The following is a 24,019-nucleotide window of genomic DNA, read 5'->3' as shown; positions in this document are numbered from 1 at the left end:
AAGGAATAAATATTAAATCCCTATATTAAGGCAAATATGGAGAAAGAAATGGCAACCCACTCCAGTATTCTTGCCTGGAGAATCCCATGGACAGAGGAGCCTGGTGAGTTACAGTCCATGGGGTCACAAAGAGTCACACACGACTTAGCAACTAAATAACATGAGGCAAATATACACACATACTATCAAGTTTTCTTTATGCAACCTTATAACAAAGGGATATTATTCCTTATCAACATAAAATTGTGCAGAGACAAAGAAGTGAATAGCTTGCGGTCACATAGCTGGTGAAATATAAAAGTAGATTCAAGTCCCAGAGCCTAAGACCCCTCAGCTGACTCAGACTGTTCTTTTTTATGTATTCAGCAAAAGTTTATGGAACTATATGACTGTAAGTTGACTAGGAATCAGATGGAGAAACAGAGGTGAATGAGACATAGTTCCAACCTGCTGTGAATTTATAGTCCTGGAAGAGAGATAAATAAATGTGCTAAGACAGCAGAAAGAAAAGTGGAAAAAGGAAGAAAAAGGGGGGTTACTAACTTAGATCTACTCTCTCATTACAGGTCTCAGGGGAGTTGCATTTTCAAAGAAGCACATAATACAGTATACAGGTTTACAAGTATACACACTGCGAGCATATCAAGATTTCATTCCACTAGCAGGACCTTGGCGGTCCAATCCCCAAGCAAACACCCAGGGCTGATCTCCAGAGATGTTTCTGAATCTTAATCAAAACCTCCAGAGTTCCCAACCTGGTATGGATTTCAGCATGAGGATGAAAAGAAGAATGAGAAGGAAGGGAACTGAATGATTCTGTAGCTTAAAACAAAAAATCAACTCCTCTGTCAGAGATACGTATTAATTTACAAAATCTGAGTTACATTTTAAAGGACACTGTTCTGTTTTGGCTAAAGGAAAGTATAGACCCACACAACAATGTCAAACATATCAGAGCTAATTGCTTTAAACCCTTTCCCACATCAGCGCACCAGCCAGAAGCTAGACTAAAGGGGCTAAAGCTATGTTGAAACTAGAGTGAGTTCAAAATTATAAAAGCTCACATATAGTTTCCACATCTAGAAATTCTCTCTTTCCTTGTCACACTGACCCTATCCACAGTCATTATGTCCTCCCCACAATCACTATCCTTTATGCCACATTCCTTTACCTGAGCTGGGGCCCTGGGATGTTCGACTCTCCTTTTTATTCATCATCAAACCTTTACTGGGCTTCTATTACGTGCCAGGCAACACTATGGGCTGGAAATACCAGAAACAGAATGAAGGATCCCATCTTCTCCCACATATGTACTAAGAGTTTACCGCTTGAGCAAACGTACCTGCTTAAGTGGTGGTAGCAAAACATGGCTAAAATGGTTGAACTAGCCCAGGAATGGCAAGTAAGCTAGGTGAGGAAAATAATTAGGTGGGCCACCAGAGTCAACACTCAATTCCTGATTCCACTTAGTTGTTTGACCTTGAGCAAGTCATTTGCGTCCTCTGTGCCACAGTTTCTCCACCTTAAAAATAATGATAATTCCTAGTACATAACACTGCAAGATGATTTTAAAACAAAGTGAATATTATCTAGAACAATTCCTGGCACGTGATAGGTGCTCAATAAATATTGGTGTGTCTTTCTCACCAAGCTGATTAGTAGTTAGGTTGGCTGGGGTTATTTGGATGTAGATGTGATACGAAGTTAAGAATGCAAAGGGTATATTAGTGACTGCTCTCTATGGGGTCACACAGAGTCGGACACGACTGAGGTGACACAGCAGCAGCAGCAACACCTGTAAAAGGAAGTGGGATGGAGGAGAGGGAGCCATCTGAATGCCCATCTAGGAGCTCCAGAGCACAGACTGCCCCTTAGAAGGGTCCCACATTACACACAAATGGTTGGGCCTTATACCACAGCCTTGCTCAGGGATTGAAAGAGTACAGCCTCAGCTCTAAAGCTGAGACAGACACTGAAAGACCAACCAGCAGAAGGCCACTTGTTCAATCTCTCAGTCATGTCCGACTCTTTGCAACCTCATGGACTGCAGCACACCAGGCTTCCCTGTCCTTTACTACCTCCCAGAGTTTGTTCAAACTCATGTCCATCAGTTCGATGATGCCATCCAACCATTTCATCCTCTGTCGCCCCCTTCTCCTCCTGCCCTCAATCTTTCTCAGCATCAGAGTCTTTTCCAATGAGTCAGCTCTTTGCATCAGGTGGCCAAAGTATTGGAACTTCAGCTTCAGCATCAGTCCTTCCAATGAATATTCAGAGTTGACTTCCTTTAGGGTTGACTGGTTTGATCTTCTTGCTGTCCAAGGGACTCTCAAGAGTCTTCTCCAGTGTCACGGTTTGAAAGCATCAGTTCTTCAGTACTCAGCCTTCTTGAAGGTCCAACTCTCACATCCATACATGACTACTGAAAAACTATAGCTTTGACTATGCAGATCTTTGTCAGCAAAGTGATGTCTCTGCTTTTTAATATGCTAGTCTAGGTTGTTAACTAATCATAATCTTAGCAGCTGGACAGCAAGTCCTTTCCTAAAGGGAGACCTGGGCAGGCATTTTCACATTGGCCATAGCAGTCAGTTTGAGGTGCTGACTCAGAAGGATTCAGAAAAGTGTTAGAATTCAATGGGCAAAGGCAAGTGGTAAATCACAACTGATTAAGGCTTGAGCCATGGGTCTTGAGCAAGGAGAGGCCCACCCACCAGGAATTTGTCCTACTCAAATCAATTATTTCAAAAGGCTCCTCCACCTCTGACAAAATTCCTTCTTCAGCAGTTTATTTTAGACCTCAAAGATGCCAGGAGATCCTGGCCCCAGGTCTCTGCTGCTCCCTAACACAGTACTATATACCTCGCTCTTTTAAGGGAGGGAAATCTGCCAATTATCCAGAAGCTCCAGATTCCCAGAATCATAGAGCACTAATGGCCACCCCTTAGCTCAGGCTCTGTGTTTCCTTCTCAGAACCTCTCCCAAGGCCAAGAGTTTCTCAAATACATTCAGACTAGGTCTGAAAGAACAGTCTGACTTAGAGCACCACTGATTATTTACACCCCAACCTTATTCCAAAATTGATTTACAGACTCTTCAAAAACAATATCAATAGACTATTTCTTCTAATCAAGGCTTTATCTAAATTAATGATGCACTTGTAAGGGAAACAGAATATAGACAAGGGTATAACTGTAGGGAAAGTTTCTGGAAAAGAGGGGCTCTGGATGAAAGTAAAATGCTATCAGTGAAGAAAATCAGAGTTATCAGCTCAAACAAGTAATGGATTTTTAGCACTTAAATATTTTCTCGTTGTTTTTCAATTGTGCTTTCAGTAGGGGGGAATCTGTGATTTAATAACAGGGCTCATTTTTGCTGTCCATCGTATTTCACTTATGGTTAAGCACAGTGAGGATCCGGGTGTGTGTTTAGCTGCACCTGGCAGAGAGCAGGAAACCTGAACAGCTGATGGCAACAGCCAGTTCCATCTCTCACCTGGTGGCAGCCACCTGCAGAGAGGTAAATCTCCTAGGAAGAAACTAAAAATCTCAGTTGCAACTTTAAAGTCTTAAACTTCAGAACTCTAAGTGCACAAAAAAACTAAAACAACCTCTGATGTTGATACCTGAATTTTGGATTTAAAATATTTTCAAATTATTAAAAATATTTCTTCATAAAGCATAGTTGGTGGTCATGAACAGGGCCTAGAATAGAACTGATTTCTCAGTTTCATAAATGCAGAAAATAAGGCAAAGCTGTCTTCCATCCTGGAAGTTCATGAAGCAGGTTTATCAAGTTTAAGACCTACAGCGCTCACACACTATATGTTGGTCTTAATGTCTGTGATTCCAAATCATGGAATCATCACTCTTTTCCTACTTCACCACCACTTCCATCTCCCTTAATATCATCAGCTTCTATAACACCAGCCCTTGATCCTTGCATCCAGAAGTTCAACAGAGACACTCACCAAGGCCCCTAGTTGGAGCTTCATCTTTCACCTCACCTTGGAATTTAGATTGCAACTCATTTTGAAAGTCAAGAATGTAAGTGATCCAGAGGTGAACCTTGGGGCCATTCCAACTGGATTGGGAATGCGATTCCTCCAAAATGCCACAGCCATGGCCAGAGACACCTTTCTCATTTCCAGGCGACAAAGTCCCAGGGAATACTCCGTGACTCATCCTCAACAGCTGTTTCAAGGGCACTGAGTTCTGCAGGCTGAAAGGTGGGGGTCTGTCTTCTCTCATTTATTTGACAGAATTTTTCATAGTCAAATGCCAGGAGAAAAGAAAATTGCAGTCATAGCTCTTAAGAACCCCCTAAAGAAACATAGGGTTGGCCTTTGGCAAATTTTGACATCAGAAAATTCGCTTTAAGGCTCTTCAGTTTCATTTTTTAACAATCATCTTGCTCTGTGATGCTGCTGATTATCATATTTCAACTTTCCCCTAATTTACATAACTCTGTGTGTGTGTGTACGCATGCACAGTAACGTCTGATTCTTTGTGACCCCATAGACTGTAGCCCACCAGGCTTCTTTGTCCATGGGATTATCCTGGCAAGAATTCTGGAGTGGGTTGCCATTTCTTCCTCCAGGGGAATCTTCACAACCCGGGAACCGAGCCTGTGTCTCCTGCTTGGCAGGCAGACTCTTTACCATGAGCCACCTCTGTACCACCATGTACCACTAATAGGTACATATAACCATGTACCTATTAGGAAATATCTGTGAGCATCTGAGAAGGGTACTATGACTCTAGCTGGACTAGTTGCTCCCTTTTCTGCAATCTTATTGCAACATGCTGCTGCTGCTGCTGCTAAGTCGTGTCAGTCGTGTCCGACTCTGTGCGACCCCATAGACGGAAGCCTACCAGGCTCCTCTGTCCCTGGGATTCTCCAGGCAAGAACACTGGAGTGGGTTGCCATTTCCTTCTCCAATGCATGAAAGTGAAAAGTGAAAGTGAAGTCGCTCAGTCGAGTCTGACTCTTAGCAGCCCCATGGACTGTAGCCTACCAGGCTCCTCCATCCATGGGATTTTCCAGACAAGAGTACTGGAGTGGAGTGCCATCACCTTCTCCTGTAGTCCAAATCATACTGCAGTATTGCCTATGATGCATGTATTTATTTATCTTGATATACTATAAGATCCCTAAAGGTAGGCACCAAGGATTACTCATCTTTATCTAGCACATAGGAAGCTAGTTGAATATTAAAAATCTAAAGATTTCTTCATTAAAACAGATATCATTTTACTCACATTTTAAAATAAGGAAATCAGATGAGCCAAAGAAATGCAAATAAGAAAAGGTTCAATCTTACTAGTAGTTAAGAAAATACAAACAAATTACAATTTTCTGAGTTGCAAGCTGTCAAATATACCCCCCCACACACACACGCACACAAATATTCCTTTAGGATTTTCAATATAAATTGCCAGCAGTGTAAGGTTCATGTTACTATAACCTCCTCAACTTTGTGTGTGTGTGTATGTATATATATATATATATATATATACATGTGCGTGTGTATGTGTATCTCATGTTTGAGAACATTTGCCCTTTAATTTGCAATTAAAATCAGTTTCTTTAAGTATGTTAGTTACAAGCTCTCAATAGTGAAGCCAGGCCTTGCTTCTGTGCGCAAGACACAGATGAGTACTCTGTCCTAAACAGCAACCTCAGGGTCAAGTGTCAGCAGTCTTAGGCCTAGAAGCAGTTGGATATTCCAGTGATTGTGCCCAGACCTAATGGGCAGTACCTGAGAAGTGACATCAGCCATTTGCCCAATGTGTACTAACAACCTGGGGCTGGTTTCTGCCATAAGCTATTCCTCCCCAAACCTATGTTCTAAGGAAGAACCAAGGCCCTGCTCCCTAAGGGTCATAATGCAGGAAGGAACAGAAATGCCTCTTTAGGCTACTTTAGTGCTTATACCAGTGAAATTGAAGCTCAGGTCGATCTGAACTAGTCCATAGGCCTCCCTCACCCCCCTCACTATAGAGAGTCAGGCCCACCACGATGGCTGTTGTCTTGCTCTCTGTACATCCCCTTCTCGACCAGGCCCTGCTTTACTCATATGACTATCCAATCTTCTTCATTATAGGGCTTCATTAGTGCCTGATAACTGATTAGCCCACCTGATGTCAATTCCCCTATAAATGGTAGCCTTCCTCTTCCCCAGAATAGTGAAGGCTACTGTCATGTCTTGCTCACTCTCTGCTGCACAGTGAGTATGTTGCTCCAGGACCTTGCTTCACACTGATAAGAGTCCCTGTCCACTAAACCACTGATGTCTCTGTCACTGTCCCTAGGTTCTTTCCTCGGTCTCCAGGCTGGGCAACCATAAGCATGCAGGCCTGTGGGGTGTCACACAACAATATATATATACACATATGTATGTCCCCTATTCTCCTAATCCTACCTCTAGAAATCTGACCTAGGAAAAAAAAAAATCAGATACAAATGAATAATATTATGATATACTGGAAGTATTGCCTGTAACACTGAAAAAAAATGGAAGTGGCTTATCCAAATTTCTGTAGGAAAGTGGCTGTTAGATCAACCAAGTTCATCCAACAATTGAAAACAAATTTCATAAGGCTATCTAATGACATGAATAAAAATGAATGATAAAGTATTAAGGGGAAACTACAGGGGAAAAAAAACAATTATTGTAAAAAGAGGAGAGCAGTCAACAGGAAAAATGATATACAAATGTCATGGAAGATAAAGTGAATATTAATAGCATATTGCTTTGGCAACTTAAGTCAAATTTATTCTCAGCAAAAGTATTTCTTTGTCTACATCTTTAAAAACAGCCAGTTAATTTAACCAGCTCTTGGGCTCTCTGAGAGCTAGCGGCAGAAGAAAATGCACAATGATGGAGTCAGATATGGGTTTAAGGTCTCAATTCCACCACACATTACATATGAGACCCTGAAGTCATTACTTAAACTTTGATCTTCAGTTTTCTTCTCTTTAAAATGAGCATAATAGTTATAGTCTATCCAGCAGAGTAACTAGCAAACTAGCAAATATTGATAATCTTTTCATTTCCATTTCTTGCATATTAAATATATTTATAGTTACCTGTCCCATCCAGTTTCTGCTAACTAGCTATCAACCAGATGAAACTAATCCTTGACCATAGTTGACAGGCTAACTGATCCTAGAGGAGACTCATTTATAAACAAATATGATTCGATCAAAATTTCTCATCTGGAAACCCAAATAATATGGGAAAGTTTCAGTAATTGGAAGAGGAGCTCTAATTGGAAAGAAGTAGAGCTAAAACATCAGAATATAGACTTGAAGCTGCTAGCTCTTGAAAGCCCATTAAGAGAGAAGAGGAGTAGCAGACCTGAAAAGAAAGGAGAAGAGTGACTATAGTTTATTGTAACAACTTATCACAGGCTTCTCAGGCATGCCAGCCCTCGGTCAGGCTAGGCATGAATGGGAGCTTCTGCAGAGCTGTTCTCCCCTATAGGCCTGCTGCTGCCGCCACTGCTAAGTCGCTTCAGTTGTGTCCGACTCTGTGCTACCCCATAGACGGCAGCCCAGCAGGCTCTCCTGTCCCTGGGATTCTCCAGCCAAGAACACTGGAGTGGGTTGCCATTTCCTTCTCCAATGCATGCAAGTGAAAAGTGAAAGTGAAGTTGCTCAGTCATGTCCGACTCATAGCAACCCCATGGACCTCAGCCTACCAGGCTCCTCCGCCCATGGGATTTTCCAGGCAAGAGAACTGGAGTGGGGTGCCATTGCCTTCTCCACCTATAGGCCTAGTGATCCCTTAAACTGGTGGAACCTCACCTTGTGGTCTGCCATATCAGAACACAGAGAGAAGATGGCTGTCTATGAACCAGAAAGCAGGTTCTCACCAGACACCAAATCTACTGATTCCTTAGTCTTGCATTTCTAGTAGCCTCCCAAACTGAGAAATCTGTTTATAAGCTACTCAATCTGTCATATTTTGTTATAGCAGCCCAAATGGACTGACATCCACAAAACCTAAACTGTTGACTACTTGGCCCTTTTACTGAAAAGACTACTGACCTCTGATACAGACCACGGTGAAATTGTTTTCCTTATATTAATATTATCCTACAACTACAGAATATTGATTTACTTGAGTATATTCATTTATCATTCTCTACTTTATTTAACTTATATGCAGAGTATATCATGAGAAATGCTGGGCTGGAAGAAGCACAAGCTGGAATCAAGATTGCCGGGAGAAATAGCAATAACCTCAGATATGCAGATGACACCACCCTTATGACAGAAAGTGAAGAGGAACTAAAAAGCTTCTTGATGAAAGTGAAAGAGGAGAGTAAAAAAGCTGGCTTAAGGCTCAACATTCAGAAAACTAAGATCATGGCATCTGGTCCCATCACTTCATGGGAAATAGATAGGGAAACAGCAGAAACAGTGTCAGACTTTATTTTTCTGGGCTCCAAAATCACTGCAGATGGTGACTGCAGCCATGAAATTAAAAGACGCTTACTCCTTGGAAAGAAAGTTATGACCAACCTAGATGGCATATTCAAAAGCAGAGACATTACTTTGCCAACAAAGGTCTGTCTAGTCAAGGCTATGGTTTTACCAGTGGTCATGTATGGATGTGAGAGTTGGACTGTGAAGAAAGCTGAGTGCCGAAGAATTGATGCTTTTGAACTGTGGTGTTGGAGAAGACTCTTGAGAGTCCCTTGGACTGCAAGGAGATCCAACCAGTCCATTCTGAAGGAGATCAGCCCTGGGTGTTCATTGGAAGGACTGATGCTAAAGCTGAAACTCCAGTATTTTGGCCACCTCATGCAAAGAGTTGACTCATTGGAAAAGACTCTGATGCTGGGAGGGATTGGGGGAAGGAGGAGAAGGGGATGACAGAGGATGAAATGGCCAGATGGAATCACTGACTCAATGGACATGAGTTTGAGTGAACTCCTGGAGTTGGTGATGGACAGGGAGGCCTGGCCTGCTGCGATTCATGGGGTCGCAAAGAGTCAGACACGATTGAGCTACTGAACTGAACTTCTCCTATGCCATTTTCCACCTTGACAATAACCACAGGAAAGTCCTTTGAGAACTGTATTTGCTGTTAGTTCCCGACTGAGAGTGTGTTTGGGGCTTCCCAGGTGTTACAGTGGTAAAGAATCTGTCTGCTAAATGCACGAGATGTGAGAGATGGGGGTTCAATCCCTGAATCAGGAAGATCCCCTAGAGGAGGAAAGGGCAACCCACTCCAGTATTGTTGCCTGGAAAATTCCATAGACAGAGGAGCCTGGTGGGCTACAGTCCATGGGGTCGCAAACAGTCTGATACGACTGGGAAAATAAGCACACATAAGAGCATTTGTTATCAAGTCTTTTCAATATGGAACCAAAAGATTCTAGGGAAGCAATAGGATTTTCAAAGAGCTTCTTGCGTGAAAGCTGGGAAATTCAGGGTTGTTTTTAGTATATCTGAATGCTGAGGTGGAAGGAGTGTTGCACAAATGAAAACCAGGCTTTTTCCAATGCTATGAACAGCTCTCATGGTTACCTCTTGATTACCTTTATGCCTGAGTTACGAATAAAAATGGGCCTCTACGTGTTTCATCATTCTAGGGTCAACTTAGTTTATTAAACTGCCTGTCGTCTTCCAGAATGGTACATAAGCCTATAATATATGCTCTTTCCACCCACTTCAAAAGCCCTATGACCCATTAAAAAAAAAAGCAAACCCTTAAATGTGCCAACCCACACACACAAAGGTACCCTTTTTTAAAAAACTATTCTTTCAGGCTTGTGCCTTTTAAAATAGTAGTGTCTGCAGAAATGTCACATCAAAAGAAACTGCCAGAGGTAGAAGTACTTAACTGAAACTGCTTTTATTAGTATATTGGAAGAAATCTGCTGGCCTAAGAATGGAAAAAGGACTAATACTGAATAAAAATATCATGGTGCCAAAGGGAGATTTTTTATATTAAAAAAATCCCACCTCATATTTTAAATGAGAAGATTCTCAGACTATAACCAGTTTTTTTTTTTTAAATAATGGCCATTTCTGAATCTGCCCCAGAATTCTGATCCCTAAATGAAGTTTAGAGCTAACCCATTAAGTTAGTTAGCTCGTACATATACTAGTCTCTAAAGTCAGTCTCTACTACACAGCTGTCAACCATGTCAATCTCCCTCATACCCCTTTCAGAGCTGCTCACACCAGAGCTCTTAGTAGGCACTGTACCCTCACTTGTCTCGGGCTATGCACAGACTCTTCCCTTTATTTGCGAAGCCTTAAACCCAGTGTTTTGATTAACCCTCATTTTACTACCTTATGACTCACCATGTGCCAGGATTTTAATGACCCATATCCTCCTCCCTTACCCACCACCTCAGGAAGACTCCTAACCCTCACCCGCTCCAAAGCCCCCCGACTTTTTAGGAAGTCCACAAAGGGGTGCCTCACATGCCCATAGAATGGGCATCCAGTTTCATCCTTTACCTAGTGTCTGCCATGCTTTCTCAGGCTCTGGCTCCCTGTGTCTAGGGCTTGAGAGCAGTCCCCACTGCAGGTGATGCCAATCGTATGAATGCCAAAGTTCTAGCCAGGGATACTGTTGCTGAACCTGCTAAAAGGGGAAAGACAGGGATGCTGGCTTCCCTTAAATGCTCCTCTTCCTCTAACTCGACACCACATTCTGTCATGTGGCACCAAAGAAAACATCTGTCATCTTCCAGGCATACTACATGCACACTCCGTCACTCAATTGTGTCCAACTCTTTGCGACCCCTTACATAGCCCATCAGGCTCCCATGTCCATGGGATTTCCCAGACAAGAATACTGGAGTGGGTTGCAATTTCCTCCTCCAGGGATCTTCCCAACCCAGGAAGATTGAATCCCCATGTCCTGTGTCTCCTGCATTGCAGGCAGATTCTTTACGACTGAGCCATCAGGGAAGCCTCCACCTTCCTGGAGCAGGTCCCCAAACAAGAACTCACACGTCTTTCTCCAACAATATGCAGCAGTTCTGCCTCCTCAGGACAGTCTAAAATCTAGTCATTTAAAAACATATCCTCAAGTTCTCATTTTACTGATTTCCCCACTCTGTCCCAGATCAAGGTCAAACATATCTTTTATCATGGCTCCTCCATAGTTATATTTTGGGGTTTTCAAATTCAAAATTTTACAGATTTTACAATTGTAAGCCAAACATTCCTTTCTTGTCTCTGACAGCCTCACATGGACACATTACGCCAAAAGACCCTTTTCCTACCAGCACCAAGAAGGAAAATGAGGGAAATGGAAACAGGAAATCCCTCACATCACATGTATGTTTGTCAAACTAATAGGTTCTGCACCAAAAATGAATTAAAATCTCCGTCTTTCTGGAAGACGATAACCTGTAGTTTTACAACGGCAACTTCCCCAGCTTTGAGGTTTCTAAGATCTTAAGGCCAAGACTCAATCCAGCCTCATCTCCAGGTACCAGAGGCATCTCCCGCCCTCTACAGACTCTATGAAAGCTGGTTTCCTCAGCATTTGGCCTAAGAATGGGAGCTCTGCCCAGAGATAACGGCTCTGACCACATGTATTAGCGAGATGCATTCAGCTTCAGGTAATGGAGACCCAAAATAATAGTGGCCTAAACAAGATAGATGTATTCCCTTCTTCGTAAAATTCTGAAGTTTGGTAGTCTAAGGCTGGAACTGTTCTGGCAGTCCTCAGCAACTCATATGTTTCTGGGTCACTGTACCACCAACTCTAAAGTATAGCCTTTGCCCTCTTACTCCAAAATGACCCAAATTATAAGGAACAGGATGGAAGAAGGATGAAAAAAATGGCAAAAGCTGCTTGCTACCTGTCACCTGAAGTTACCGAAGACTGCCATACAACATTCCACTTGTGCATCTTTTTGTTCAGAACATGGCCATTCCTGGCGGCAATAGCATTCTATTCTTTGTTTTAGGCAGACACATACCCAGCTATTCATGTGGGAGACCAGAAAGAGGATGGATATCAGGGGACAAATAGAAGTCCTTGTCATAGTGTGCTCCCGAAATCACTCTTTCTCTGTACTAAAAATAAACGCAGTCACTTAAAATAGAAAGCTTTGTATTCCCTGTTTTTATAAAAAGTTGACCTACGAGTCCAAATTCTGCCACTCAGTGTAACTGTAGGCAAGTCACTCGGCAGTTTCTTTCCCTTTCACCTTAAAAGATTGTTACTCTGAGGACTGATTGGGAATAAACTAAGAAAATAAAGGTGAAAGTAATTTTTGAAATGTGATACAAATAACTCGAGGCAAAGTAGGATTCAAGCAATAAATTATCTTTTGCATTCTTTAAACATATGTCTCTCATTCAAATTATCTCCATTCTTCGTGTAGGCTTCTTAATGAAATGTAGCAGATAGACGTCAAGAGACCAGAAACAAAGGCATGTTGCTTTGACACCAAGTGATTCAGATAAGGTCATTTGTGTACTGAGAAAGAAAAGGAAATTCTCTAGAAATTGCCAATATTTATGAAAACTCACGCCATTAACCTGGTCTCTCAACTTTCTGCATGCATGCATGCTTAGTGGCTCAGTCATATCTGACTATTCGCGACCCCATGGACTATAGCCCCACCAGGCTCCTCTGTCCATGGGGATTTTCCAGGCAAGAATACTGGAGTGGGTTGCCATGCCCTCCTCCAGGGGACCTTCCCAACCCAGGGATTGAACCCAGGTCTCCCACATTGCAGGCAGATTCTTTACTGTCTGAGCCACCAGAGAAGCCCAAGAATACTGGAGTGAGTAACCTATCCTTTCTCCAGGGGAACTTCTCGACCCAAGAATCAAACTAGGGTCTCCTGCACGGCCGGCAGATTCTTTACCAGCTGAGCTATCAGGAAAGCCCCTCTCAAATTTCTACCTATATTTACTTGTTATTATTAGATATGGTATTAGATCTTCATAACAGAAGTTATTATTCCTCAGACAAATACTAGGTTCTAGCAATCTATCTTGCCAAGGAAGCTACCCTAAACATTTAGAACAAATAGAGCAGCTATAAAATCAGCTGGTGTTTTTTAAATAATTTTCTAAAGGGTTTAGTTTTGCTGATATTGTTATTTCTGTTGTGTTTGTTGAAAACTGATGGAGAGATGGGCTGTCTGAAAAGCTCCTAGGAATTCTAAACTACTTCAAAGAAGGAAACAAATGAAGGCAAAGGGAGTCTTGTTAGTGGTAACTTATACAGATGCTATGGTTTTGCTCCACTCTGCTGGAGAAACAGAGCATGGGGGATGAGGGGGATGTTGTTGAAAGTTTGGGGAAAGCACGGACAATTCTGAAAATCGTGTTAGAGCAGATTCCAGCCTTCAGCTGTATGTTTTTATCCTCTCCCTTTAGTTTGGCATCATACAAAGTCAAGCTGACTGTTATACCCTCTAGGTAACCTGATAAAAGACTTACTAGTCAGAATAGGCTGGGTTGTGTGTGTGTTTGCTCAGTCATGTCCAACTCTGAGACGTCATGGAGCATAGCCTGCCGGGTTCCTCCGTCCATGGAATTTTCCAGGCAAGAATACTGGAATGGGTTGCGTTTCCTCTTTCCAACCCTGGGATCAAGCCTGTATCTCTTGGGCATCCTGTATTGGCAGGTAGATTCTTTACCACTGTGCCACCTGGGAAGCCCCAGGCTGAGTTATGGTGCACCAACAAAAGAACCTCAAATTTTCAATGACGTAACACATTATTGTTAATGTGTTAATTTCTTTCCCATGCTATGTATCTAGCATGAGCTAGAGGAGACTGCTGTTCTAAACATCTGTCCAAGGACACAGGCTGTCAGAGTCTCTAGTAACTTCTGGGTACATTACCAGGAAAAGAAAGCCTCTGTTGTACCCAGAGAAAGGAGAGAGAGCACCAGAGAGTCATCTAAGAGATTTTTACCACCTTAGCCCACAAATAATACAATTCACTTCTGCTCGTAGCCCACTGAACAGAATAGGTCACGTGGCCCCAAACTAAGTGCAAAGAAGCTAGATAATGTGAGCAAGTACATGGAATATTTGGCAATTTTTCTATGCCATGGTAATGGTTGAAGTGCTTCCTGCCTAGTTTATTCTTCATGCTTTCTATAAATGACAGGTTTTATTTTGAAGAACTTTCTTCTTTTGTAGAAGGTAAGACAATATCTTGGTCTTCCAGTATGATTTCCTCTATGCACACACAGTGAAGGAATAAAAATTTATTCTACAGGTCATGAAGGTACACATATGTTTAAGTCTGAAGTGTGTTCCAATGAGAGTGGCTGATAGAACAGTATGATAGGCAAAAGCACAGCCCTAGACAACGTGGGTTTGAATTTCATTTCCCCCATTTACCAGCCACATGAAACTCCAATACTTTGGCTACCTGATGCGAAGAATCGACTCATTTGAAAAGACCCTGGTGCTGGAAAAGACTGAAGGCAGGAGAAGGGGACGACAGAGGATGAGATGGTTGGATGGCATCACTGACTCAATGGACATGAGTAAACTCTGGGAGTTGGTGATGGACAGGGAGGCCTGGCATCCTGCAGTCCATGGGGTTGCAAAGAGTCGGACACAGCTGAGCAACTGAACTGAACTGAACTTGGTAAAGATATTTGAACTTCTATATCAAATAGAAAGTTTTCTCATCTCTAAATTAAAGATGATTATAGCACTTATTTTGTGGTTCCTGTAAAGATCAAATTAACTAAACTGGTATATATAAAATATTTACCACCAAGCTTAGTACTTACATATTCGATGAAAGTTAACTCATTGTTTAGTGTCCTGGCTTTTTATTTCATCTATTCAGTTTCAGGCTCTAGTCTCCTAACATGTCTCCTTGGATTAATGATTCTTTGTATAGTTTCCACATCTTTCTCCTCTCTCTTCTTTCAAAGTCTCTGCTTTTTCTAATCTCCCCAGGTTGCTGGTTCTCTTTTCTCCCGTATCAAATGGCACCTCTCTAAAATTAACACACACACAATGTTAATGCAGGGCAGTGACAATGCCTTTTAGTTCCTGGGTGCTTCTCCTCCACTGGTCCAATCTGTCTAGCAAATGGTTATGTGACCGAAGGAAGAACACCAGGAACCCTGGAGTCTCCTTGCCCGGTCTGGAGTCAAAGCTCTGTTGCTTATTTACTGTAACATTGGATATCTTAATGCACTGCTCTGACCCTCATTTCTTTATTTATAAATGTATGGATAATAGTAATATGTAATTCATTAGGCTGCTGATATATGCATTTAGTACAGCAATTGGTATAAATAAGTGCTCAATAAATATATTCTGTAAAAGAGGACAACAATACTTAAAGGACATGCATGAGGTTAAGGAAGCTGTGAAAACATAAACTGTTATGTCAGTGTTTTCTATGCATGTCTATATCTATATGTGTGTTTGTATGCACACATATATGTGTGTATACAAAGGTGCGCTGTCCCAAAACAAAAAGATGCAAAAACAACTAGAATCAGCATTTTGCACTAGGGATAACTGCTGTCCCATCACTAAATTACTATCCTTTGAGCACAGATCTCATCAAGCATCAATATATTGTTACTTACTTGGGTGTACATCCCATTCTTAGTGCATTATGCTTTAGTTTCTAGAAAGCTGCCAACTAGCATCAGTACAAAAATAAAATGTATAAGTATTTACTGAATGCTTACTCTATGCAAGATACAACTGCTGTGAAGTCGATGAAATATTTTTAGCTTCATGCATTATCAGTTGACTGATAGCAAAGGTACTGACTTCTTACTGGAACATTATCATGGAATATTGAGTGTCATTTCTGTTTTTAAAAGAGTTCCTATCAGGAGAGCTCTATACTATTTTGTTCTATTTTGCTCTGAGAAAAAGAAAATGCAACAGAGATGAACATCAGATCTTGTTTTGTTGTTCACAGTATGGTACTATCTTGTCTGATGAAATGAATTAGATTTCCATCTTACTGCTCCTGTGGATGAGAAAAAGAAGTTTACCTGCTAATATGAAGACTGACCTTACTAACCCCTTCTCTGAAAAATATAAAGTACATTGTTGTGATTTTATATTAATAAGCATTGGCAACCAGTGGATTTCAGTTTATTATTTTTTCAGAGTTTTTCCAATTGACCTAGCCTGGCAATATTTCATGTACAAGGGCCAGGCAGGAGACCAGCAAGCAAGTCTTGTGACCTCTGAAAATTTACTCATCTTAAAAAAAAGTACTTTTAAAGTAAAAGAAATAGGTGAGATTGACTTAATGACGTATTTTAGTTAAAATAATGTCATTTCAATGTAATCAATACAAAAATCATTGAGATAGCTTGCACACACTCTTATTTTGTCTCTGAAATCCAGTGGGCATTTGTCCATTTACAGTATATCATAATTTGGACTACCTGCATTTCAACTGCTTAATGGCCACATATGGCTGGTGGCTGCTATACTTAGACAGTGCAGTTCAACTCAGTCACTCAGTCATGTCCAACTCTTTGCGACCCCATGGACTGCAGCATGCCAGGCTTCTCTGTCCATCACCAACTCCTTAAGCTTACTCAAACTCATGTCCATCGAGTCAGTGATGCCATCCAACCATCTCATCCTCTGTGGTCCCCTTCTTCTCCTACCTTCTACCTTTCCCAGAGTCAGGCTCTTTTCCAATGCCAAAGTATTGGAGCTTCAGCATCAGTGCTTCCAATGAATATTCAGGACTGATTTATCTTGCAGTCCAAGGGACTCTCAAGAGTCTTCTCCAACACCGCAGTCCAAAAGCATCAATTCTGGACAGTTCAGTGTTATACTATTGTTGAGTAATCTGCTAGGATAAAAACTTAATAAAAATTTAGCACTATATATGGAATTATTACATCATATATTATATATTACTTTGTAATTCAAATAAAGGAAACAAATTCAAATGGCTAAAACTAATTTAGATTAAAAATTTTAATATATTAAAATTTTTTTAATTTTACATTATAAATCATTTATCATGTGGCCAAAAGAGAAGGAGGAAAAGAATACTAGACCATAGAAAGAGCAAGTCGAGATATGAGCACAGAGGTACTTCCCTGGTGGTCCAGTAGTTATGAATCTGCCTTGAAATACAGGGAATGTGGGTTCAATTCCTGGTCAGGGAACTAAGATCCCACATGCCACAGGCCAACTAAGCCTGTGTGCCACAACTACAGAGTCTGCATGTCACAACTAAGACCCAAAGTAAATAAAACATTTTTTAGAAAAGGACATGAGGAAGGTACTTAATTTCCTGTTTTTAAACACAACCATAAAGGAATGGTTTGAAAAAAAAAATCTGTATAAGGGAAAAAAGGATATAGTCATTGAGTATATACAGAGGTAGAAATTCTAAGGATGCTCACACAGTCATGGACACTGGTTCACTAGAATTCATGAGAGAAGTCTGCTGTTCATTTAAAATACAATGTGATGAGTGTTAACATTGAGATACGTACTGGGAACTAAGGAACAAAACAAAGCACTGGGAGGAGTATCGAATATTGAATAGCTTAGATGAAAAGATGAGAAATGTATCTCAGGCTCTTATTTTTCTTTCAAGTAAGAGAGAAAAAAATACATGTGATTTTGGGAAATGCGGAGGTGTCTCAAGTCAAGAAAGTAAAAATCTGACATAGTCTCCTTAGTCAATATTTTGTTAAATATTGAGTTAATATTAGTATACTAAAACCCAGTAATAATAGGGCTAGAAATAAAGATGGGTGATATCACTCAGTTTCCAACCAGGAAAACTGAAACCTGATACGTAAAACAGAGGGAATTTAATCCAGGGAATGCATTGTCCAAGTGTTAGAATTACAGAGAAACCAGACAGGAGAAAGGACAGGACTCAAAGGTCAGCAATCACCAGAAGCCCCACTCATCTTCAGGATTAGAAGAACACAGGTGGGTTTCCAGAGCCAAAACATGAGACCACTTAGCAGAAGCTCAAACCATGGAGGTTTGCCCCACAAAAGCTGGGAAAACTAAGAGAAAAGCTTCCTGTGTGACCTGGACTCGGAGAAAATGCAGCTACTAACCAGAAAAGAAAAATGTAAAGGGCCCAGGTTTGATCCCTCATCAGGGAACTAAGATCCCACAAGCCATGCAGAGTGGCCAAAGAAAGAAAAGGGAGACAGATGCTCTTTCTTCCTTCTCCTTCTATACTCCGGTCTCCCTCCCCAGAGGCTTCCGAGAGCAGAACAGAACAAGAACAAGAAATGCATCAGCTAGCAAACAGGTTATGGACCAGCAGAGCGTTAAGGGAAACTGTGAGTGATTTGTGTTTCAATTTGTTCAACAAAAGTGAATCTGTGCCTACTGTGGATTAGAAACTCTTTTCCTATTGGGAATACAAAGGTGAATAAGAAAGACCTCTAAATTTTCATCAATAAAATATTTCCAACAACCTTTGTGAAAACAATAACATCTAATTAGGAAATACACTAGTCAGATAAACCAGGCTCTAAGAGGCTTGACGTTAGGAGAGAGGTCTGGGAGACCTCTTTTCATCTCTCAATCCTCAGCAAATTCATCCACCATCCTTATTCTCAAATGCTAACCTTACTTCCTACTTTATTGAGAAGATGAAGTTCATCACAGGAGAGCTTGTACAGAGACTGTCACCACATCTCCCCATCACCATCATCTGTCCCCACCACACCTCCCCACCCAGCAGCATCTACACTCACAACTCTGCCTGATACAGGATATGAGCTCTGCATCCTCCTGCCTAAAGCCAGTCCCCCCAGCTGTGTCTGAAATCCATCTCTTCCTCCAACACCATTATTTTTCACTCTCTACTCAATCATTTGCACCACCATACAAACAAGCAGTTATTTCTCCCATCTTAAAACACAAAAATGAAAATAAAATTATCTTTACCCAACTTCCAGTTTATCACCTGCTTTTCTCTTCATCTTTGAATCAAAATTCCTGGAAAAAAAAAACTGTCTATATTTACCTTTCTTTGGGCTTCCCAGTGGCACTAATGGTAAATAACCTGCCTACCAGTACAGGAGATGTAAAGAGATGTGGGTTCAATCCCTGGGTTGAGAAGATCCGCTGGAGGAGGGCATGGCAACCCACCCCAGTATTCTTGCCTGGAGAATCCCATGGACAGAAGAGCCTGGCGGGCCACAGTCCACGGAGTCACAAAGAGTCGGACACGGACTAAAGCAACAGCACACGTGACATTCATCTCATTTTTATTCATCTCTTGCCAATCACTAAAACACACACCAGTCAGGATTTTGCTCCCCTAACTCCAAAGGAACTTCTCTAGCCAGGGGTATTAGCGATCTTTACAACTGCCACATTATTGTGCCATTTCCCCTAACTTAACCTGTGAGCAGTGTCGGGTACAGTTGTCACCCACTCCTCCTGATACACACACTTTACTTGACTTCTGGGACACCACATTCTCTTCATTCCTTTCTTTCCTCAATGACCCTTCTGTTTCCTTTGGATAAAAGAAGAAAAAAACTTCATCTTATCCTTGACCTCTTAGTGCTGGAATACACCAGGCTCTACCCTTGGTCCTTTTAACTTCTCTATTTACATACACCCAATCCCTCGGTAATCTTTTCAAGGCTTATGTCAATGACTCCCAGATTTTTACCTCAGACAGTGTATTTCTCCCCAAACCCAGTTTCAGCATTCTACATGGATGTCTTAAAGATACCTCAAGTTCAACATGTCCATACTAAATTCCTTATCTTTCCAAAAAACTTACTGTATCTCTAGCTATCCCATTTCAGCTGATGGCATATTTATCCTTCAAGTTTCTCAGGCCATAATCCTTAAAGTCATCCTTGGCTCTTCCTCTCACACTCAACATTCATCCATCAAAAAATTCTGTTTGCTCTACTTTCACAATATATCCACAGTCAAATTATGTCTTGTTCATTGCTCCCACACTAGTCTGAATAAATATCATTTCTTACCCAGGTTGATGCAATAGCATCTAATGGGACTTCCTGTTTCTACCTTTTTACCCCTACATTAGCAACACGGCAGTCAAAGAGATCCCTTCAGACCTAAATCAGATGATGTCACTCCTCTACTCAAAACCCTGCAGTTGGTCCCCAATCAACAGTAAAAATCAAAGTTTATATTGGCCTAAAATGTCTTACATGACTTGGCTTCTGTTACATCTCTGACATCATATCCTAATATTTTCACCATTGTCCTTTGCTAGAGCCACACTGCTTAAATAGTAAATATTTGTTAAACAACTCAGTCCCAGTCTCCATGGAGCTCTTAGTCTACTGGGAGAAACAAAGATAAAGGATTAAAAAGAAGTTGATAATTAAAGCTCTCCTCTTCTTCCCATTCTAAATGCTATCAAATGAATGTTGAAGGTTGAGGATTTGCCTGGGGTGGCAGTACTTTAGGAGATGTAGGGGGTAAGCAAGGACATTTCAGGCAAGATGAACATTGCATATGCAAAGAGCTAGAGAAATGAATCAGCAGAACATTTAAAGAATTACAAGTAAAGCATCAAAGAATAACATTTGAAATTAGAGGATCTGGATGTAAAGAGGAATACAGTCTATATTTTAGACAGGAGTCAGATCATTAAAGACTTTCTATTTGTTTTTTCCCTGCTAGTTTTCAATCTACCTTCAGAGTAATTTATTAACCATATCTTTTTGATACACCTCAACAGAGCCAAGGCAATACTTGAAAAGAATTCTGAATTCCCCAAGTTAAAGGTACAAAAGAAAAACCCAAAGTCAAATTTAATTTGACAAGGTTAAGGAGTGGGTGTTCTACTATATCAAATTTAATCTGTACAAAATCATCTCTGGTAACATTATTTGTCCTGATCTACTGCGTTTAGACTACTTTAGTAAGGATTGATCTCCCTGTCTATCCAAACACTGATTCACTTACAGCAAGCTTCAGGCTAACATTGCTCTTACTAATACCCAACAAATCCACAAGGTTTAGTTTAGTTTCACACAATTTTGTATAAAAGGTGAACTGAGACTAGACTCAGCTACAGCTTTCCCCAGACAAGGCAGCTGTCTACGGAAAAGTCTCAGCATCTACAGTTATCAAGTGGTGAGTTACTTCAATTCGCAGATTTTTAAGGATCTAGAGAACAAATTTAGAGCTTTTTAAATTCTATTGTATAGGGAATCTGTGCTTGTTAACCTGGCTTCTTAAATACACTGTATTCAATGTTAGCAAGCAATTGACTTTATATAGATCAATTCATCTGGCCTCTGAAATAGTCTCATTTTAAACAAAGGGGGGCAAAAGCAAATGATAATATTTATGAGATGCTAAAAATGATGAACTAATTTTGTAATACAGAAGTTTCTTTTTAGTCTTTTAAATGGTAATAAAGGGACAAATACAATGATCATGATTGCTTGCTTCAGAGTAATCACTCTAAAATAGACAGCAGTAATGTTCTAAACCAAACACTGCTCTGCTTAAATCATTATATTGGAGTTTTGATCTGTGATATGTTTCTACTTTAACAACAACAACAAAAAATTGAGGAGCATAATTAGAAATGCTTGTTCAAGAAACAAGTAAAGCAAAGGAAAAGGAAGGAAAAAACATTGCTGGAGCAAAATATGATAGGAGACGATGGATAGAAAAATTATTTTTGGTTTGGTCAGAATATATAAACGATTATAATTCTTTGGCTTCTCAGTTTCTCACAAGCCTTAATTGTTTGTTTCTCAGCCCAGGATGAAGTCCGTCCAGTTCTGCTTCCTTTTCTGTTGCTGGAGAGCAATCTGCTGCAGAAGCTGCGAGCTGACCAACATCACCATCACGGTGGAGAAACAGGAATGTGGCTTCTGCATAAGCATCAACACCACGTGGTGTGCAGGCTACTGCTACACCCGGGTAGGCACTTTGCTTTGCTGGAAGTGAGGGTGCTGAGGGTCTGGACAAGGCAGGCTTCATTGATTCCCACTTGTCAATATTTTAACTTTCCCAACGAATAGCCATGAGACCTTTAGCCAATACTGTTTTATGACTGGCTTTTTTACCATGATATAAACTAAATGTTTGGGCTCAGATTTGATTACAGTAAATGTAAAGAAGAGTCAGGTTTGATCTGATCAATTTAGTAATATGCTACTCTATTTTAAAAATTTTTAATTATTTCAAAAAATAGTTCTATGATAGATTTTACATATAGAGAGATTAAAAACATAAACATGCATACATTTAATAATAGAACAGCTACAATAGTCCCCAAAAGCCAATTTCTGTAATTGAGGCCTTTACAACAGAGACAGTACCAAAATATGTTTGCAAGCCATATAAAAGCACAGCCACATTATAAAAATTGTCTTATTGGCCTGCTGAATGCAAATACCAACAAGCAGCCTGAGAACACAATCAATCCTTGTAGACTGTTATAACCAAAATGAATCTGTAAACCCACACAGTTCTTTATACTGTTGAGAAAATCAAGGCATGGAGGCAAAAAAACAGTTTGTATTCACACAGCTTCTTTGAATTAATCCCAGGGGCAGTTTCTACTTTCTCTTTTTTCCCCTATAACACCTGGCTATCTATGCAGAATTTCATTCAATAAGCTGAAATTGAAAATACCAACCTTTTAATGAAATATACTTTATGGGGTGGTAAATGAGTTTGACCAAAATCCACTTATCACATCTTCTTGGGATATAGACTTAGTGGCATGATATTGAAATAACTTAAACAGAAGTAACAACTTTTCCCTCAGTGCAAATATATATATATATATATATATATATATATATATATATATTTTTTTTTTTTTTTTTTACTAGAAAGTGCTACAAAAAAACCTATTCTGCAAGGATTAAAGTTCTTATGTACAAACCATGTAGCCTTAGAAACTGTGACTTGTGCAAAATATATAGGCTTCAAGGTGGAGAGATGTCTACAAGACAGCGAAATAGTTAAAATCTTATATAAGCTTTCATAGTCAGGCTAATCTAAGCATTATCATTCCACATTATATACTTTTTGACTATAAACACTCAGGGACAATGCATTTGGAAAAAATTTCTGAGGAATTAAACTTCACTGATTCGTGGTTCAAGTTGTCATTAATACAGCTTTCAACTAAGTAAAAAAGTCAAATTAAAATTTGTCAATTTCTCTTGTAATCATTTTCCTCTATTGAAATTCAAATTTCTTGATAGTTGAAAAAATAATTAACATTTTGACAAAGACACAAGGAGTAATAAAAGAACTTATATTTTCTGAAATATCTGTAGAATAATCAGGAAACATGGTATAGCATATAGGTAATTTATGAGATATGTTTCCTTGATTAGGAATTTCATAAAAGAATTTTAAAGTGTAAATATTAGAGCGAGCAGTATTCAATCCCTGTCTCACTTTGATTAAGCTAAACAGAAACTTCCAGACTACTGTAACTCATCTGTCTCTCTCTCTGTCTCCTAAACCACTCAGGACTTGGTGTACAGGGACCCAGCAAGGCCCAATATCCAGAAAACGTGTACCTTCAAGGAGCTGGTCTACGAGACGGTGAAAGTGCCTGGCTGTGCTCACCATGCAGACTCCCTGTACACGTACCCAGTAGCCACTGAATGTCACTGCGGCAAGTGTGACAGCGACAGCACTGACTGCACCGTGCGAGGCCTGGGGCCCAGCTACTGCTCCTTCAGGGAAATCAAAGAATAAAGAGCAGCGGATGCTTTGAGCTGCCTACCCTTATCCTAAAGGACCAAAACATCCAAGATGTCTGTGTGTACATGTGCCTAGGCTGCAGACCACCACGGGAGACCCTACTGATCTCTGCTCTCCTGAGAAGGGGAGCTCCAGGAATGGAGAGGGCTGGGGCCTGTCACCACTCAGACCTGTATTCTACATCTGGTTCCATAAGTCTTATTCACTCTCACTTAACTTACAGACATGAGGGTGCTTTCCCGTTTAATAATCTTAGAAATCCTCTCAGGCAATCCCTTCCTCTTAAAGCTAGGGATACGGTCCCAGGGGAAGGAAATCAGCTAAAAGTAGGTG

At 40.5% G+C, this 24,019-nt stretch overlaps 1 protein-coding gene across 1 annotated transcript; it reads left to right on the top strand.

Moving 5' to 3' along the window:
- Positions 1–21,718: 21,718 nt before the first annotated feature.
- LOC102281253 (follicle stimulating hormone subunit beta) lies at positions 21,719–23,680 on the top strand. The gene is made up of 2 exons (XM_005895599.3): positions 21,719–21,877; positions 23,450–23,680. Exons 1-2 carry the CDS (start codon positions 21,719–21,721, stop codon positions 23,678–23,680), a joined length of 390 nt encoding a protein of 129 aa, XP_005895661.1.
- Positions 23,681–24,019: the final 339 nt, after the last annotated feature.

Source organism: Bos mutus, chromosome 15 (assembly GCF_027580195.1).
Source record: "Bos mutus isolate GX-2022 chromosome 15, NWIPB_WYAK_1.1, whole genome shotgun sequence".
Taxonomy (NCBI): domain Eukaryota; kingdom Metazoa; phylum Chordata; class Mammalia; order Artiodactyla; family Bovidae; genus Bos; species Bos mutus.
The sequence above is the reverse complement of the archived record's forward strand: the minus strand, read 5'-3'. Positions and strand labels throughout refer to the sequence as shown.